Raw genomic sequence first — 19,877 nt, forward strand, 5'->3', positions numbered from 1 at the left:
CAAATCGAGTGAATACGACTAAGCGAAAATGCAACGAGGGTAAAGCGATTTGTCTGGCGAGAATGTCAATCACCCAGTTGGGGACTTAAGGGCACACGGTATATTATAAGCGCATTAGAGCCTCAGCGAAAATAAAACTAGGGCTAATGCGACAGGCGCTAACAAGCGAACGAAACAGACTGCTGAAGGCCGACTACACTGCTATAAAAATCACCAATAAAGATGCAGACAACCTTTGAACTATGCACTTCCTAAAAGCTTACGAACAAATATACCTGTTCTCGCCCAGAGATTGAGAATCAGGGGGAAACATTAAAGGTCCTCCACGGCTCGGCAAGGAACGTTCAGTGTTATATTCTGTCGAGAAATAGGGGGAGTGCATTCACTAATCGGTTCAGAAATGCGGAAAACGCGTCGGTTGTTCCTGAAACCCCAAGGTTTCGTTGTCCTTGTTGAACCAAATGAGGATTTGTCACTAGTGTTTTGCGAGCAGATTGCTAGCAGGAAGCCATTGTCTTGTTTTCCTATTCACGACCGCTACGTTTTCCCCAGATTACAGTGAACGAAGAACTGGCTATTATGTACGAATTATTCCACTCCCAATTTTCATTCGGTCAGCGGCTGCATACTACCCGTTGCATACTACCTGCATACTGTCCAGAAAGTTCACGTGACTATTGAATTCAATTCTTTATTACAGTGCCCAAAGTAGCATGTTCAATTGCCTCCTAATTTTGTGCACAATAAGAAAAAAAAAGAAAAATCACAGCCCAAGCACTTCATACAGATGGTTAACCAGCGAAGCTGAAACGTGCGGCTCCGGTCTTTATCACTGGGTTACTCCCGACGGTTCATTAAAGTATTTGTCAATTATTGGTTACGTCTTTGTGCTTCTTAATAAGGTTACAGACACGTTCGGCTGCGACGGAGATGACGACGTCACTGACGGTATGCCCGCAGTCCGCCGTTGTCGCTTGCGTTCCATGTCTCAAGTTTGCTCGGAGGCGTGGTTAGCAGCATTCGCCCGCCATTGCCGCTTGCGATTCTTCGAAATTAAATTGCTTCAAAATTAAATCTCCGTTACGTAAGACAATGAATGGCTCATACCCCATTAAGCAACGGCTCACATCCCCGCAAACGCGGCCTCCCCATTACGACGACAGAAGAGAAGGGAAATTCTACACTGGAACGATGAGCAGCAACGCAGCCTGCTGTGGAAGAAGACGACGACGACGAACGCGGGAGCAGTGGCACGAGCGCGTGCCGAGCACGAGCGCAACCCGAGGGGCGCCAACGGGTCAGCTGCGGAAGAAGACGACGACGCTCGAGCCAATGCTGATGATGATATTTTTCTATACACAGGCGACGGACAGATGCCTTTTCGTTTCGCCTAGCCATATAAAACTTCGCTTTAAAAGGTAAGCAAAATAACAAGTACAGTATACACGTAAGTCAAAGAACTAATTCTATACTACTCTTTATCTCTGTTGTTGAGTGGTACCTACTATAGCTGTCAGGTACCTCCAGTGCTTCTCGGGTTAAAAAGAATGACACCTCTACAATACTACTCTTGCGGAAAAATAAACTGCTGTTAGTTTAATATACACCGGTATTTGTTATGACAAGCCACTTCTCTTTTTCTTTCTTTCTTTATTTTCCTCACATTCATTCATTCATTCAATTTGTTCATTTCATTAAAAAAAAAATAGAACATCCAGGGTAGTGTTCTAACCGTATCCTCCCATAGCAGCCCATATACGAGGGAAGAGAAGCCAGCAGACCACACGAGATGTACACCGCCTAACTAACTCGACCACGTTCGGGGATGTCCTCGGCGCACACGGACGCGTCGTGCAGCGAATTTGGACAGTCGCCACACGGGAGCGTGTCTCCTCCGTCCGCCGAAGAACAAAACGGCGTCCACAGAGGACAAACGTGATCCGCTGTGACCGCGGAATTGGCGCATCCGGAAAGCGCAAACACGCCTACGAGGAAGCGCAGCCTGGCCGGACGCATGCGCCGCTGGCGTCCTTGGGCGGCATTGGGCGTACGGCTGGCGCCGCCGCCGTTCGAGCAGGAGAGGCAGGGACCCCATTGTTCTACACGCGTCCGTGTGCCGTGGGCGCCCTCCTTTGGCTGCCCCGAATGACGGCGCAGCAGGTGCGACCCGGCGTGCGCTGTTCGCCGCCCAAGGTGGACCCCTTTGGCGACGGATATACGCCGCGATCCCCTGCACGCAGCCACGGCGCCTGCTCCGATACTTTTACGTAGGTTATAACAAAAAAATTCAGAGCCCTTCCACTACTGAGAAGATGGAAGCCAGCGAAGCTGTGACTATGGTGGGTATGTTATAGTGAATATCGCTATAGTGAATTTATATATTATCATTATTGACTATATTGAGAGTCTTCGGCATGTTCGTCAAAGAGCAAGGACACGGCGTCTTGTTTTCGTCCGGCGCGATGGCCAAGGAGTGCGTTTGCAGCGCCAAGTCCGCCCCATCGTCACAGACTATAGCGTATGAGCCACAGCGTTCATAGCCGCGGCACACTGCACGGCTTCGTCAGGATCCTGGAAGATGTGGTTAAACGAGCGTCCGTCCCATATAGCGAGCCCAAAGGGCAACTGCTGATAACAGCGCTAGCGCGATCTCTACGTCACGAGAGAAAGGGGCACAACGATTGGTGGGATGTGCCACCGCCGAGCATCGCGACACTTGTGAAAGGGGCATTGGCGGTGGCGAGGGCTATAACAATATTGAGCCATCCATCATCCGTTTTGACACCTGTGTGTGTACAGCTGGCGGGAAACCGCCGCGCACATGGAGCCAAAAATTGTTGATCTTCTTCCGGTCTATCTATCTACTTCCGTTGGCGGACGTCATCTCCTGGAACCTAGCCTATAACAGCTTCGCTGTAAAACCGCAGAGTTTTGTTTGGTTCTTGCCGCGGTCTCTTGGCCCAACTTTCAGCAGTCATCGCTCTGCAATACTCTGAAAGTTCCGTATGTTAACACTATGGAATAACAGGCCCGTACTGCATTTGTTGCCAACATTTCAAGTATACTGTAATAATTAAACCAATAAATCTAGCTTATAGAGCCTTGACTTCTTATAGTCTACAGAAGTGAAGTAGAGAGGTAGAGAGCTAATGCTTGCAACCCCAGCACCTGATCCCCCAGTTAAGCTGACCTCCAGCAAGTTTACATATTTCGCGATCTTCACTCACTGACTTTTTGTTTCCGAAACGTTGAAAGAAACGAGGCCCACACGCTTGTCCTGTCAGTCACGGGACTCTCCTCTCATCTATGGCGCTCCTCCTGTGTGCGCGATTTGCTGTGCCCTCCTCTTCTTTTATAGTAAAACTAAGTAAAGGAATGAGCGAAGGACCATTCCTGTACCGCGGAGCTTCGCATACAAGGCTTCGATAGAACGACGGGTCGATCTCACGTGCCTCTTAACTTCTCTCTCATCCAGCAAAGTTCTCGTTTCTATTCAAATTCATTCATTCATTCATTCATTCATTCATTCATTCATTCATTCATTCATTCATTCATTCATTCATTCATTCATTCATTCATTCATATTCTTGCTTTTCGGTGGTGGCGCTTTGTAAGCAGTATTACCACAAGCCCCATTGTATCAACGTCTAGAAAAACATCTATGCAAGATCACAGCTTCCATGCAAGGACACACTTCCTCTTACACTACTGCTGACATAGCACACTACAAAATCTTTTTACGCCATTAGGGGGTTGTCTTGCCACGAAAAAGTAATCGCCATCTATACTGCGTCCACTTGATTTCTTTAGCGCTGAGCGCACGATACTTTTCCTGTTAGGAACGCTATGCTGCGCTGATATGCGCATGAAGTTTTGTGACCTGAAAGCATCGGGAAAGCAGCGTTAAAGAAAGGACGGACTCGTAAGATAGATGGCGAGTATTGCTTGGTGACAAGATAAGCTCCAAAAAGACGAAAACGTTTCTTCAAAGTGAATGAATGCACTTGTCCACACTTCGTCCGACATGCGAGAAACCTGAGGCACGCGTCGCGATTACCTGCATCGATTATATTCCGCTTTAATTGCATCGAGGCCTTTTCATTACACGAACGATTTACCATGCGTGGCTTTCAGATCGCGTATACGTACGTCTGAACGGGATTCAGATGATTAATCAAAAGGCCACTTACCTCGCTTTGTGTTCGAAATAACGTCGGTGTCCTGTTTGAGAAAGGAAGATAAATAAGGGGAAATATTGTTACCACACGTCGAAAAGGAACAGTGAATCTATGTGTGCCGGTAACGTAAGTGCCTGAATTTCCACAAGAACCCTCTTTCCATAGATGAACAGACAAAGAACAACGTTGACCGAGATTCGCATTTTTAACGAATTCTAACGCCGATTCGGCAACATCTGGCGCCATATTAACGGTGTATCCCGGCTTGAATGCCACAGTAGAGTGGATATTACAGGCGTTAGAAAAAACGCGGGGAATCACTCCTGTTTCTGATTTACTCGAAAAATCACGACTATGAGGTACTGAGCGATTTACAAACCAAATACCCGAACTAGGAATGGGTTCAATGAATAAATGTATGTTTGACTGAATTATCGACTAAACAGTCATATAACTAATCTATTTATTGATTGATGTATGCATTACGTTACTGGCTGTTTCGGTTCTCAGATTGATGAATGAGTGGGTGCAGAGATTGTTGATTGGCTGGTCGGTTAAATCAATAATTTCTATCTATTTTCCCCCTTTCCATCATTTCCTCATTGATTGATAAATAAATGGGTGTGTTAATGGGTCGGCGAATGAACTGGCCGATCGAAACCGACCGATCAATCGAGTTGGGGACTGCAGATAATACGAAATTAAGATAGGTAATGGGTCCCTGCACTCACACAACTTATCATCTAAAAAAAAGAAAAAAAAAAGAGATAACGCAGTGCACACTCACGGCGAGCGGTGCGGGACTGGAGATGAACCTGCGTGTGACGACCCGGTTTCCGGATCCGGCCTCCGGCGACCGGACCCGGCGAACGCCGCTGCCGGCGCTGCTGCCGTCCGAAGGCATCGTCGCCCCCTCTGGCGACGGAGTTGGGCGACGCTCGTTGCCTCTCCTGCTGGTCGAAGCTGCCTCTAGCTCTAGAGAAAAGAAAAACGGGTGACAAGAAATTTGTCAGATAGTTGTGATTGCCCACTACACGATGGAAATGTGGATGCAAAAGAGTTCGGTGTCCCAAATGGTCTCCCACGAAAGTGACACACAGTGGCGTACCAACTATTTCTCGAGTGTGTGCGTGTGTGTGTGTGTGTGTGTGTGGGGGGGGGGGGGGGGGGGCACACCGTAAACGATCTGAATCTCTCTCTGTCTATATATATATTCGCATTACTATTACAATAATTGGAAACGCCTGGAAATGCCTATGTCAGTTGTTTTTTATTTAAAAAACATAGATCTATGTATGAATCTCACATATTGAACCATGGGGCCCGAAAATTATTCGAATTTCCATTTATTTCTTGCAACTATATAAAATCTCAAGATGATACAGGGATAAAAGGCAGTGAGTGCCCATAGTTCGTTGATCCCGCCCAGTAGCAGCACTGCAGCGCACATGAAAAATGCACATTTGTTAGACAATTTCAATAATTTGGCAAAGAGTCGTACTTGGTATTTGAGTTTACAAGGCAATAGTATTGTCGATGTTACACACAACGAAGCACATTGACCATAAATGATTTGCAATATTCACAAAAAAAAAGCAGCATGTGTGCGACCTTGGAAAGTTGCAACCAAATTTCCAGCGAAGCTGTTTTCTTCGAATAGTTTCAATAAAAGTTTCAGTGTCCTGTAATTATACCGCATAGTTTAAAAAGTTGCCCCGTATATGACTGTTCCGTTTGAAACCTTGCCCTCATGTAATGCTTTTGAGCACTTCTTGTTGGAAATTAAAAAAAAGCCAGGTATTCAATAACACACATGTTACTTAACCATTACATTTACCACGCTGTTTACCAGCATTTACCCAGACTGTGATCCAACCTCATTTGTCTTCGTACAGAGAGCTTTCATACCATACCACAAATTTTCGCTAAGCTTAGTCTTCATGGCGTTTATAGTTCTGTCAGGGCAGTAGTCTCGATTCTGCCCCGATCGTTAGACAGGCTCATAACACTATGGAGTGACTTTCAACATGGCTTTGAGGCGAAAAAAATATATATAAAGAAGTGAAAGCGCGCGCTATCATCGTTCAATCGGAGATACAGGAGAGAGAGAAGCGGCGTTGATCAAAGGGTGGTGGTACTTTTCTTATATAGGGACTTTAGTAGCACACGTCCTGTTCATTCAGTTAAAAATCCCTTCCCCAATCTTTTGTTTACTCTCGCATGCCTCAAATTGTTTATACGGCACAAAATACGCCAATGTATTTTGGTTTCAGCGATAAGACATAAGGCGGCAGGTCGAGTATACACAACAGCTCATCAACTCATCACGTGAACATGGAGGATGGATGTCCAGCGCTTGGCGTGTGTAGAACAGGACGGTATATTGTTAGTTAAGTACAGATGGGTCGACCTATAACAAACGTGTCATAGTGTTAAACGTAACGTGAACACGTACAAAAATCACCAACGCCTCCAAGATAGATAAACGAGGCGACTAGATGAAGCGAAGTCTCCACACCACCCATGTCCACACCACACTTATAACGAGCAGTCTCAAATTATACATTAGGCAATTGGTGACGTTTACCCAGAAATTCTAAACGTCACTGCTCGGCGAACAAATCGGTGCCTCTAAGAAAGTTAGGAAGACGCAAAAACACCGACCTTCCTGAAAAGCAAGCGTCCCTACGAAGGGATCTCGTCCCCGTGGATAACACACGGGAACGGTCTATATATGTTTATATATGTCAAGGGCATTATTCGTACCTCGACATGGACGCAACCTCGGAGGCTGACGGCCAACGCGAAGCGTAACGCACATCGACAGAGTGTAAGGAAATCCCCGAAGAGGCAAGCTGAGATACATTCGGCACGAAAGCCATAGGCCGCAAGTTAGCCAACGAAGTTGAAATTAAGCATTTAAATGACTAAACTCGTCTACGTTACAGCAATTAGAAAATACGCTGCAATATGAGAGGGGGTCAGACCTCTCGCGACCTCCGAAAAACTGTCTAAGTTGTTATGCTGCTGCTGCTGCTGCCAATGCATCCATTGCAGATATGCGCCAGTATGGAAAACAAGACAATTGCCTTCTCGAAGCCCCCTGCGTTTTATACCTTGTCGAGACAATGAGCATTCTTCAATAACCTCTGAAAGAGACTTAATGTCTGCGCCCGAATTCAGCCGTTCACGTAACTGACGAACACGCTAATGCTGATTTCAAATGAGCGTTTCGAAAGCGAGCTGCTTGCAAGACGGGAAACGCGGGAACCGCACTTCATCCCCCCCCCCCCCCCCCCAAGTTAATTATTTTTAACGGCCACCGGGCTTCCGGGACAGCGCAATTTAGGGCCACCGCTCGTTGTTTATGCCTTTTCTCTTGCGCGTATAGTTATTGCCTGCTAAAACTGCTACCGTGATCCCGTTTTATTATGTTTTGTTCCTCTCCGGTGTCTATTAGAAGGGGGGCGGTTCCGGCTGCCTCCGTAAGCGAGGGAGGCGTCGCCGAGGTGCTCGGCATTGTCCGGCAGCCGCGAGTTAAGCGCACGATAACCTTGGAAGAGTGCGCTTGCGGGATACGCGCGACGCCCACTGACGATCCTTGTCCCGATTTGGCCAGAGACAGGGCGCGAGCGTCTCCTGGACGTACGCGACCGGGCGCCCCTGTTTAGACGGTTGCCCCGAGGCTACCGGCGGTCACCCACGACGTCTGGCCGTTCCGAGGAACGCACGGACAGGCCCCACGCATCGCCATGACGCACTGTACACACGGCGCCACAAATTAGAGCGCGCTGGAGTGCGGACAGAAATGGTTGTCGGTGGGTGGAACCGCGCCATCTGTCTCGAGGCCAAAGAAACGACGGCGGTGTTTTAACTTCTGTTCGGTGTTCTTCTGTTTACCTACCGGCGGGACCATGACTTTCTTCTTTCATCCATTTTTTTCTTCTTTTTCTAGTTCTTATAGCTCATTCTTTTTGTGTCACCCGTTTACTTGCGTGCTTATACACTCCACACGTACTATCTGGGCGCGTGTGACCTCAGCTTTATGTTCGGAAATGTTTTGGTTTATTTCTGTTGATTTCCCGGCGCACTTACTTCGCGTGACAAAAATATTCGCCGTATTTATACCTCCCCCCCCCCCCCCCCCTTTCTCCCATGGTAGGCCAGTGGCTATGTCGTTACGTTGCTGAGCTCCAGGTTGTGGGTTCGATAGTGGCCGTGGCCGGCCACATTCCAATGGGTGCGGATTGCAAAAACGCCTGTGCTCTTAAATTTTGGTGTATGTTAAAGAATCCCAAGTGGTCAAAATGAATCCGGAGTCCCCCCCCTCTACGTCACGCCTCATAATCTGGTCGTCGTTTTGCCTCGTAAAACTCTAGTACGTATTTTACAATAAGCTGCAGATTATTAGCTAACTAGCACGCGCAAAGCTCATGGGGGAGGGTAGGTTGTGAGAGTAATTATAACACTAACCACTTGTATGTCAACGCGGTCGGGTTGGGATGAGCCAGCTCCTCTACTGACACGACCCGCTCGCGTCGAGTTCACGAACGTAAACGAAGCTTGTATCGAACAACTCGATAAATCGTACGTGATTCTCAAGCAGCTGAGACCATCGTACACATCGTCACTGCCCTCTACTCCTCTTTTATTTGTCTCGCTTACTTTCTTCGTCTTATAGGTTAGGTTCTCCAATCATATACAGTGAAATCTCGTTGATACGATCTTCAAGGGAACCTGAAAATAAATCGTATCAACCGAAATTGGTATTACCCGAAAAACATTAACCGGGAAAAGAACAAAAAACGTATTATCCCGAAGGATGTATTATGCAGAATCGTATCAACGATATTCCAGTGTATTGCTACTTCCCATTTTTCAATACTTGCCTAGAACCGCTCTTTTCCTCTGAAATTAAATTTGCCATTCTGCAAGTTATTTCTTCCACAACCGATCCTTTCTCACCTGAAAAGAAATTCGCTTTGCAAGGAGTAAGGCGTACACTGTCTCCCCGACCTTCTTAGTATTCGCTTTGCGTCACGTGGTCCGCGCACGTCATTGCAGGGAGATGTCAGCCAGCTTAGCGGCGCCCAGCACAGGCAACAAATAACCGAACGCTGATACCAGCTGTCCGGCTGCAGGCGTTATCGGCTAGGCCAGCGTCAGCCTACCGGAAAGATACAGCATACGTAGGTTGACCGGAACACACGAGCCGCATCAAACGCATGCGAGCATCGAACGCGCTCGAGAAAAAAAATAATAATAAACGTGACTGATCGAGCCTCGCGCGTCGGGGCCAACATCGACAGATGTTGACACGCACCTTCGACTGCTGTGTAGTCCGTTTACTTGTTTGCTTTCACACATTTTCCTTGCCTGCTGTACGCATGCCTTTTCTTACACTTGTTCCTTCTTTTTTTCGTTCGCGTCTCTTCGCGCACCGCTGCGTCGAGTCGCGGCTATTGGCGCGCGGGTGTGCGTGCCTATCGCGTCGGCGCGCCTCCTCGAGGATTACGTAATGGAGCAAGATCTCTTCTTGCCGTTCTTCCTCCCCCCCCCCCCCCCCTTCAACCACAGCACACCCGCGTAGCGGTCAATGCGCCGGACCCTCGCGTGGGGCTCCACTGAGGCGTGAAGATGTTTTGGACGAGAGAGGCGGCGGAGGCGGCTGACCGCGCACACGTACGCTCGGCCGAAGATGGAGGTCCTTGCGCGCGCCAGCTCTTCGGCGCTCGCTCGCACGCAGTCTTTCGCCGCGGGCCGCCTGGCGCTTAGCTGTATACCGTTGCTCAACAACGCGTGTCGGGCGGGTAGCCCCCCTCCTCTGCTCTCAATTTGGGGTGTCGCCATCCGCGCTGGACAAGCGCTTCCCGGCGTGATTGGACGGGTCGTCGCGCCTGTGCACGGTCGCGTTGTGAACTTAACCAGCGGGCCCTCCAGCTGGAGGTTTGACTCTCGCTGGCGGTTTGGGGAGTAGTTGTATTCTACGTGTGCCAATCTTGTGACTGGCTGTTCTGTTATGAAACTATTCAGTGTACCAGATGCGTTGTGCGATTCTCGTGAAACTATACACGGTTCACCGGGTGCGCTTCTTCCTGACCTTGTACCTGCAGTTTCTTTGAACAGTTAGTGGATCTAATCAATTGTGAAATATTGCTTTTACTTAAGAGTACTTGTCAGTGGTTTAACGCGCAACGCGTCTGAAAGAGTGCGAGAGTACGCAGGAGAGCGTATATACATTTTCTTACAAGCACTATGCGCAAGCGTGCACTATAAACGAGCACTAGCCTATAAAAACAGGGCGCGAAAGAGTGCTTGGCCTTGTTCCTGCGGGTCGAGATGACATACGCGCCGATCAACTAATATATGTACAGTTCGGGACACGATGACCAATGACGCGTAAACGGCGTGAGCGTGTGACCGCTTCATTGCACAGGTCGCCGTCGTCGTCATCATCATCATGACATTTTATGCCCGCTAGGACCAAGACAATATCCCAGCAACATCAATAACCCTTGGCTTGCGTTAGCTGAACATACACACAGCGCCAGCAAATATATACTTATATATCGAACTAATCGTACGCCGTTTCTCGACTGCGTTTCCCTTCATATGGCACTGATTCTGCTGCTCTGAATAACTATACCGGTTATCACCTGTACGCTTTATTGTTGATCCCTTCAAACGTGGCCTCCCCCCCCCCCCCCCCCCCCTCTGCTTTTCCCACTTAACCTCGACGCATAAGCATTGGCTGCCAAACTTGGTCAGATTAGATAGTGGTATAGACACTCACGGAACACTTACCTGCTTCAAAAAACAAAAAGTTACTTTCTTTCCCGATCAACATGGCGGCGATACCTATACGAGAAACGCTGTGAGAACTATAGAGTAAGTTTCCTTAACAGTTATCACCTGCTACATGGGCATGCTACAGGGGCATAGGAGTTAGGATCGCAGCGGTTGTGGGCAAAACTTTGTTTTTGTTCTGGTGCATGGCCCGACGACGCCGTCATCGTCAGCGTGACAGAAAGGACGGACAGGCTTAGCGAACACAGTTTTGAGCTCTTGATTTCTTTCGCAGCAAAAGCAATGCGAGGGCTTCAACGCATTTAACGAGACACGCTGGTCTATCACGGGGTCAGAGTAACTTCACACACTTTGCTCTATAGTGTAAATCGAGTGTTGAACGCATGTAAAACGCGCAACGTGATTCGGAATAAAGCAGCAAAGGACAGGAGGTCTATAGTCCGTGAGGAATGGAACTATAAAAACATCACACACATTATGTCGCATCGCTCTAGGAGCGATCGCTCGCATAACGCAACGAAAACACGAACCGAAAACGTGATCCGTGTCAATATAGAACATGCAGCGACACTATATAGCTGTCACAACCCAACTATAGTTTTCGCGGCATGTCAACAAGACTTTGCTCAGGCTGTCTTAGCAAACGAAGCCGGTTTACACCATGACGATAAAAAACCATGCATTACGCCGCCCTCTTACAGTTCCAAGTTTCCGAGACAGTTTAATTGAGCTGTCAAGCCACGTAATCGCGCTCGAGTTACCATTAACAAAGCGGTTGCGATTAGTGAATCGGAATCGCGCCGTGAGTCAGCTTGGTATAAAGCTGAGGCTGTCGAGCGGCGATTATTTAAGCGTCACCGATAAGTGCGCACCTACCGAATCGATAAGTGCACAGCCAGCGGACAGGGCAGCCTTGGGTGTGCATATGCAGGCGCCCTTGGGAGTTTATGAGTGGCAGCAACTGTCAGCGCTTATGAATAGCTGTTCGGAGTGAGCGCCGAGTCCACTTTTTATGCATTAGCGCAAAGCAGGTTTTGCTTGAGTGCTATATGCACTGTTTTCTTGCTGTTCAGTCTTCTGTTGTTTTTTGTTCTTTTTTTTTTTTGCTTCTATTTGGTATTGTGGATTACTGTCGTAAGTTCTCAACCAACGTGAAAAATGTTCCGCTTCGCCGAGCGCCAAGGTTACAAGAAGGGCCTTCGAAAGTGTTAGGACTTCACGCCGGACGTAATTATAGAGGCAAGAAATAACGAAGCTACCTGACCGGATATAATGTATTACAAGGCGTCTCCAAGCAGGATAAGAAAAATAGTAAGGAAGAAGCAATATTTTAAGAGGATCCTTTAAGAGGAGAGTACCCAGCTTCCTTCAAATTTCTGTATACGTACTTAAATGGGGAAAAAAGCGGGGGAAAAGACACAATAAAGCGCCAAAAACAAAAATGTAAGGGACGACTGTATAGATCACAGTCGTGATCATTTCGGCTTGTTGGTCGGTATGTCATTTCTAAGAAAATTGTAACGAAGGTATCAGCGTAAGGAGAAAGAATAGTCAAAACGGATCGCTTTGCATGTCTTGGGTATTCTTTCTTGTTTGATCCCCTTGTACTTGTGCTACAATTATCCTCTGAGTAAATGCAAATTAGCTGACTGTTGGTAATGATTCCTGTAGCTGAAAGGTAAAAAAGTACCACTTGAAAACATGGCACAGTGGTTGATGCTGAACTTTAATAAAAGCAAATGATGAGATATGTCCGGAGAACAAACTGCGCTTTTGCGTTAATTCCGCGTCGAAGTTTATAAAAAAATGTCTAGGATTTTACGTGCCAAAACCACGATCCGACTATGCGCCACGCCGTATAGTGGGGGACTCCGGCTTAATTTTGAACGCCTGAGGTTCTTTAAGGTGCACCTAAATCTAAGTACCTCTTATCATCATCATCATCATCATCATCATCATCATCATCATCATCATCATAAGCCTATTTTTATGTCCACTGCACGACGAACGCGTCACCTAGCAATCTCCAATAACCCTCGTCTTGCGCTAACCGATTTCAACGTGCGCATGCAAATTCCCTAATTTCCACGCCCCACATATTTTTCTGCGCTTCCCTTCCCGAAAAACAAAAACGAGCGTTTTTTTTTTTTTTTTGCCATTCGGGATAGCGGCCTGGATCAGAACCGCGAGCTAAGCAGCGCAGCGCAAAGCCTTTAAGCTACCGAGCTATCGAGGCTTGAAGGCACCTGAGTTTCTGTTGTAGACATGAAGAGAAGAGAACGTAGAAGTCGCGGTGAGCCGTTGTGACGCAATATCTGACGAGGCTTGAGGGCACCTGAGTGTCTGTTGTAGGCACGTAGCCGATCGACAGAACGTAGAAGTCACGGTGAGCCGTTGTTGCGCAATATTTAACGATGAAGTGAATCGGCAACGACGACCTCAGGCCGATTGAAACCCGAACACCCTGAACACATTCCCCCACTCTCTGCGTAACACGACGAAATGAAGCCGGAGTTCGCACCTACGAGAGAAGCCAGGCAGGGGCCACCCGCTGCGGTAAATTAGTGGCTATGGCGTATAGCACTGCTGAGCCGCATTCTTATGAAATGCCGAAACGCTCATGTACCTATACTTAAATTTAGGTGCGCGTTAAGAAACCCCACGTGGTCAAAATCAATTCGAAGTCCCCCACTATATGACATGCCTTATATTCAGACAGTAGTATTGTCACGCAAGAACCCCGGAATTTCATTTTATTGGAGAGTTTTATAATGTGGTATATACCCGAGCCACACCCAAGTGTTATACAGGGTGTCCCAACTATCGTGCACCAAGATTTAAAAATATGAAAATGCCACGTAGCTGGACAGAACCAAGGCTGTCGTTTGTTTGCTGTCGCTTGCAGATACTCAGATTATTTTTTGCATTCCGCCTAATTACATGATTAGTCTTAATTATTGAATGGACTTCTCAAATATTTACAGTAATTAGATTATATGTGTCAATGATAAAATTGTAGAGCAACATGAAAAACTCCCGATACAGCTCTCTGTTGCTCAATACGTGCTACATAAACGTGCTTTTTTTTTTCGAGCGTGAAAGAAGCCCGCGAATGCACGCAAAGTGCCCCGAGAGGCCATGGTTGCGCGGCAATTTCCCGCGCGACACCCTGTGTAAGGAGACGCAAATTCCATTGTGGGCCCTTCGTGCTCTTTCGAGCTCGCTTCGCGTTCGTTTCTACGCGTCGTGCACGGTCCGTGTCCCCCAACTCGCTTGGGAACCCTAATCTAAAGCTCTCTATTAAGCCAGGCGCACGATTCACGCGGAGAGATGCGGTGACGCGAGGCAGGTGAAACGGCGCTGGTCGCGCCTCAATGCGTCCTCCCAGAACTCGGCGTACAACTCCGCTTTGAAGACGTGTTTGTGACGAGAGCCGCTTTTGAGGGTGTGGCCAGTATCGGTGCTGAGCCCTCCGCGCGGTTCTCAGAACTCGCGGATACACGTTGAGCAAGTGAAGCACCTTGTGTGCGCTTGTGTACACACCTGCGGTTCCTTGCTTTTCACCGCGCAGACGTCTGTCTAAACGCGCAGTGCTGCTGCAGCGTGCCTTTCGTAATACCCGTTGCGTTCCGACGTTCCCCTCCCAGAGAGTCTTTCCTGTGGCGGGACCTGTTTCTGCGGTTGATGTCGATTCACTCGATGCTGTACGTGGCTAAGGCGTTGCCAATGTTGGAGGATGGCTTTGACGAGCAACGTTTTCTTTCAACGAGGCTTGAAGGGAAGCGCAGAAAATATCGGTAAAGAAATTTTAGCATCAACAGATTGCTATATATGCTTTCTTTCTTTCTTTCTTTCTTTCTTTCTTTCTTCTTTCTTTCTTTCTTTCTTTCTTCTTTCTTTCTTTCTTTCTTTCTTTCTTCTTTCTTTCTTTCTTTCTTTCTTTTCATTTCATATGCAGGGAATATTTCACAACGCCGTGCGCGGTAGGAACTTTCGCTTGCTTTTCGTTCGCGTTTTGATTTGCGCCCTTTCACGCATCAAGTGTATGCGTCCTGCGTTTCCCTTCTGAGAATCATCTCAGGTCGAGTCAAGCCGAATCCGTTTATTTGCAAAAGTGATGCAATAACATTCCCGCGGGAGGCAGAGATTAAATCCTCGATGCGCCTGACGATGTCCTATAGTCCCAGCATTAAACGGCTTGAAATGGTTGGAAAGTGGAAACGTCGGCCGCTATTCCATCGCCGGCTTATCCGCGAACAATCAGATATTTAATGATAAAACGATATAAAGTGAGTTGATATGGCCCATATAGATAACGACAATACACCCAATAAATAACAGAGAACCATGCGCGCTCGCATTTACACGAAGCTTTTCCCTCGTATAAGAATTGTTCGCCCTCCCGGCCCCCTTCGCCAATACCACAGTTCTATAAGGACTTCGCTATTACCGTGCCCTGTTTTACAAATGTCTGGTATCTGCTCTTAAGGTATCTGCGAGCTATACTCTGGGAATACTACGGCCGTGGATGAGAAGCAGAAACGACTGCACTCCTTTGGGAAACACGCGTCCAGCAGACCTCATGTTGCACACGCTGCAGTTGTGTCGCTCTTATGGCGTGTGCCTACTCCTGAGAATGAGGTCGCGAGTTCGATGCCTGCATGGCTGCGGGGGTCGTGTTCCGATGGGAACGGAATGCAGCAAGAACGGTGGCCAAATTAATGCGGTTCTTTATGCTATGCGGCATCGATGCGGATATGTGTTTGAGACGTGAAGCACCGCAACTGACACTCACGCTTTTTGCACACAAAGGTCTGACACCTAACAAGTATGGAGGTTGTGAAACACTTGGAAGATATTTTTTCATTCGATACTAAACCTAAAACCTGGCGTCGTTTCAGTGAACGCCGTTCAAGTGTCAGCAAACTGCGCTAGACTGTTACAGTGCGGTTAGCAGTAAAGTCCTTCTCTTACCATTAAAGGTTTACTTCAATAAACGACCAATTGCTACTACTTTTTCGCCGCTGACATTATTGTGACGTAAGGGCACAGAACAAAATATTGCTGAAGTCGCGCAGCAACGAGGCTATAGGTGTGATGACGTTGGTCATGCAAAAATAAACTCAAGTAGCGATTTTGAATGTGTTCGTGATCTGTCCGCGCGACAACAGACTTTGTTGTTGAGCAGAGATATCGCGAAAAAAAAAAAAAACAGCAGGGCTGCTCGCGTTTGTTTTAGCTGTACTCGAGTGTTGCAGTCGCAGTAACCGCAGGAACGGAGCGAACCAAAAATGTTGTGACGTCATGACGCATCCACCTCCTGGGTAGCGATACCGAAACTGATTCATAGAAACAAGTACAGTCGAACCACCATATAACGCATTATTGCGTATAACAAACGGCAGTAAAATCCCCTCGAACTTTTTTATAAATGTTTTGTTTTATATATCGAATTACCTATATATCGAACTTTTTTGTGATCCCCTTCAGATCCGATATATCCGTGTTCGACTATACTATAGTAATATATTTATGACGCTGTATTCTAACTATGGGCGTTATTCTAACTAGTATTCTAACTATGGGCGTTACAGGGTTTCAACTTAAAAAGAAAAAAAACAAAAACAGGAACAAGTCGAAAATGTCATGGCAGCACTTCTTTAATTTAATTCATTAAGATCTCATATTGTAAAAAAAAAAAAAAAAAAAAAAAAAAAAAAAAAAAAAAAACTCTACAGACCACGAAGGAGTCTGCATCGATCATTTTTGTGTCATGCCTTGTGCAATCGTATAGATGAATATTCCTCCCTAGCAGGGAATATTAATCTATACGGCGGGGCTCTCGGGGCTCATGAATCAACGCGTGGGTCGCGTCTTTCATCAGCCCGCACTGATATACGTAAACTGTTTTCGCGCCATTCGCCTTATACTCACGCTGTCTTCGCTCCACTCCTTCTCCGCTGCGTCGTGAGTTGCGTAAGAGCCCTTGGCACCCCGAACCCTGTCTCACGAAAAGTGTACAGCGCTTTGAAAGATGGAGCCGACCGATCGGAGGTCGAATTGGCGAAGCGTTTAAGAACGATTCTTCGTGATTGGCCTATATGCATGCCCCATCTTCAGTCGCGGCAGCCGACTGTATGTATGGCCGGCAAGGCGCAGCCCCATCACGCGTCGTTTATACGCTTGCGATTGCTTTGTGAATTTGAGCCTCGAGTGGCGACAACATGAAACTCACTTAAACAAACAAACAAACAAAAGTTAGGTTACACCTCGAAGCTACAATTTGGCTATGAGAAACGTCCTAGTGTTGCGAGCGAGGAGGGTTGAGGAGGAAGGGGGGAAGTGTTTCGAAATACCGTGTACGCAGCTGCCGGTTAACGGGGCCCCCTGAAGAGTATAAATTAGTTCCGCACCAAAACGGCACGGCTGGTACGTCAGTCTGACGTCCGGGGTTTCAGAGTATTTAGTCATATTTGGGCATTTATGGCACAGGAAAAGTTACCGTAACTCGTTGGGTAGAGTCATTGTCTATATATATATATATATATATATATATATATATAAAGAGAGAGAGAGAAAAATGTAGGAGATTAATGGGCCAGCTGTTATTTGAAGAACTTATGGCTCAATAGAGGCGTTGTCGCAAACTAAAGCTGAAAGTTTATTTATGCCAAAAATTTTAAACATTGAAACTGCCCTGACGAAGAGAGCTCCACTCTCGAAACTGTTGGCATAAACTTTACGTTTTCGTTTACGACAACTCCTTCATTGTGCCATCATTTCTATGTATATACTATATATAGAGAGGTGTGCTTTTTTCACCAGACAACCTATTAGCTAGACCAGAATAAGCGTTGCCAAAATTGGTTAAGTCACGGCAAACTTCTGCGGGAAATTATATGCAGCGTCGATACCGCTACGTCATTTTAAGTATTTTTCTGGCTTGCAAAGCCTCTTTTCAACGAAAACCCCTCCATCCACGTGCACGGAGGGGCCGTGACGTCATGAGTTCTACGTTTACGCTGACGCAGTTGTTCATGGGCAAAGAAGGACAGCCACGAAATTCTAAAGGGACACGACACACAGCATCAATAATTTTTTACCCGTGCCCAAATGGCCCAAACACGAGGAAATACGTTGAAACGCGTGACGTCACCCTGACGTACCAGCGATATAGTTTTGGCGCGAGATTCAAGTTACCTTCATTTTCTCGAGTAATAATTCACTATTCTATTTTCTTTGTGTCGAACGAATGAAAACGAAATTTTGACAGAACACTTTTCTAAAGTGACTGAGCGTTGGTCTTTATAGAGGCCCTCGAATATTCACCTTTAGCTTTCCTTTAAAAGCAGCTAACAACAGCTGCGGCCTTCTTAGTGCTGCGTATTTTTACCGATACAGAATGACCGAGAGCGAGACATTAGTTATTTCCTCCGTGATGGATACTTCTTGCTCGGCCCCCGGGGAATGCCGCATTTCGCGAGTAAATTTATGGGTCCGCCCGCCCCTTTTTTTTTTTTTCACTTTCCTTCGCGAGGCGTGAGAGCGGGGTTCTTTTGGCGGCGATATACGAAGCGAGCGTGCACACCTATCTATCTCAGCTGGAAGATACACGAGTCTTGGCTCTCAGCTCGGCTTGAGACAGAGCGGGCGGCTTAAAAGCGCGCGCTTTCGGACCGGCCAACAAGCACCTCGCGGCTGGTCACGCGTGCGTACACTTTACGACTTGATTCCGACGTATATGAGGCCGTAAAACCCGCTTCGGCGACTGGAAGCTGATCTCGATAGCGATCTGCCTCCGCACGACCCCCGTCCGTGTCCCCATCGAGAACGAGTCCTCAGCGAAGGTGAACGTGGGAAGTTGTCTGGTCGTATCCCGTCAGCTGCAGCCTCGATCGACGCCCACGCCGTATATACGCGTGGCTGATCCGAAGTTTGCGAAACGTTTCCACGCTGTAGTGAAGGTGAAGAACCACAATACTACAAGAAAGGTCGAATGAAAGAATCGAACATTTTTTTTTCCTTACGGGGGACCAGCGCTGTAGCAAGGAAGCGCTATGGGATGCATGTCGAGTCATCATCATCATCACCACCATCATCATCATCAGCCTATTCATGTCCACTGCAGGACGAAGGCATCTCCATTCACCCCTGTCTTGCGCTAGATGATTCCAACTAGCACCTGCAAATTTCCTAACTTCATCAACCCACCAAGTTTTCTGCCGTCCTCGACTGCGCTTCCCTTCTCTTGGTCGAGCATGTCGAGTGTGCAACTACAAATATAGGCTGACTCTAAATACCGCACGGCGTCTTTGTTTGTTTGTGGACACGCAATAAACAAACAAATAGGTGGAGCTAGAGGCCACGAAAATGGCACGGCATCTTGAGCGAAAACAGACGCGCGCATAACTCGACGTCTGCTTCAGCAGACGTCGAGACGTGTCCTGCTGATTAAGATCTGTCCATGGACATGCTCGCAGCAGGCCAGTGCGCAGTCAGGTCAGAAAGCTGGACACGTGTTCCTCAAGATGGGCGGTGAAATAGCTGTCGTGAAATCGCCACGGCATGTGCAACGCAAAACTGTTTCCGTTTCTCGTTACCCGCCGTGGTTGCTCAGTGGCTATGGTGTTGGGCTGCTGAGCACGAGGTCGCGGGATCGAATCCCGGCCACGGCGGCCGCATTTCGATGGGGGCGAAATGCGAAAACACACGTGTGCTTAGATTTAGGTGCACGTTAAAAGACCCCAGGTGGTCCAAATTTCCGGAGTCCCCTACTACAGCGTGGCTCGTAATCAGATCGTGGTTCTGGCACGTAAAACCCCATAATTTTTTCCCTTCTCTCGTTAGTGAGAGAGATACACATACGTATAAATGAGATGCGAAAGGTGGGGC

At 47.4% G+C, this 19,877-nt stretch overlaps 1 protein-coding gene across 4 annotated transcripts in view; it reads right to left on the reverse strand.

Moving 5' to 3' along the window:
- Positions 1–19,877, reverse strand: part of LOC119445818 (serine/arginine repetitive matrix protein 1-like) — a 97,047-nt gene that overhangs the window by 19,696 nt on the left and 57,474 nt on the right. For all 4 annotated transcript variants that reach the window (XM_049663656.1, XM_049663657.1, XM_049663655.1 and 1 more), the window contains exons 2-3: positions 4,966–5,153; positions 4,191–4,221 (exon numbers count right to left, since the gene is read on the reverse strand). In XM_049663656.1, the coding sequence (XP_049519613.1) occupies positions 4,191–4,221; positions 4,966–5,082 (148 nt within the window). In that variant the 5' untranslated portion in view covers positions 5,083–5,153. The remainder of the gene's footprint in view (positions 1–4,190; positions 4,222–4,965; positions 5,154–19,877) is intronic.

The sequence above is a fragment of the Dermacentor silvarum genome, chromosome 3 (genome assembly GCF_013339745.2).
Source record: "Dermacentor silvarum isolate Dsil-2018 chromosome 3, BIME_Dsil_1.4, whole genome shotgun sequence".
NCBI lineage: Eukaryota > Metazoa > Arthropoda > Arachnida > Ixodida > Ixodidae > Dermacentor > Dermacentor silvarum.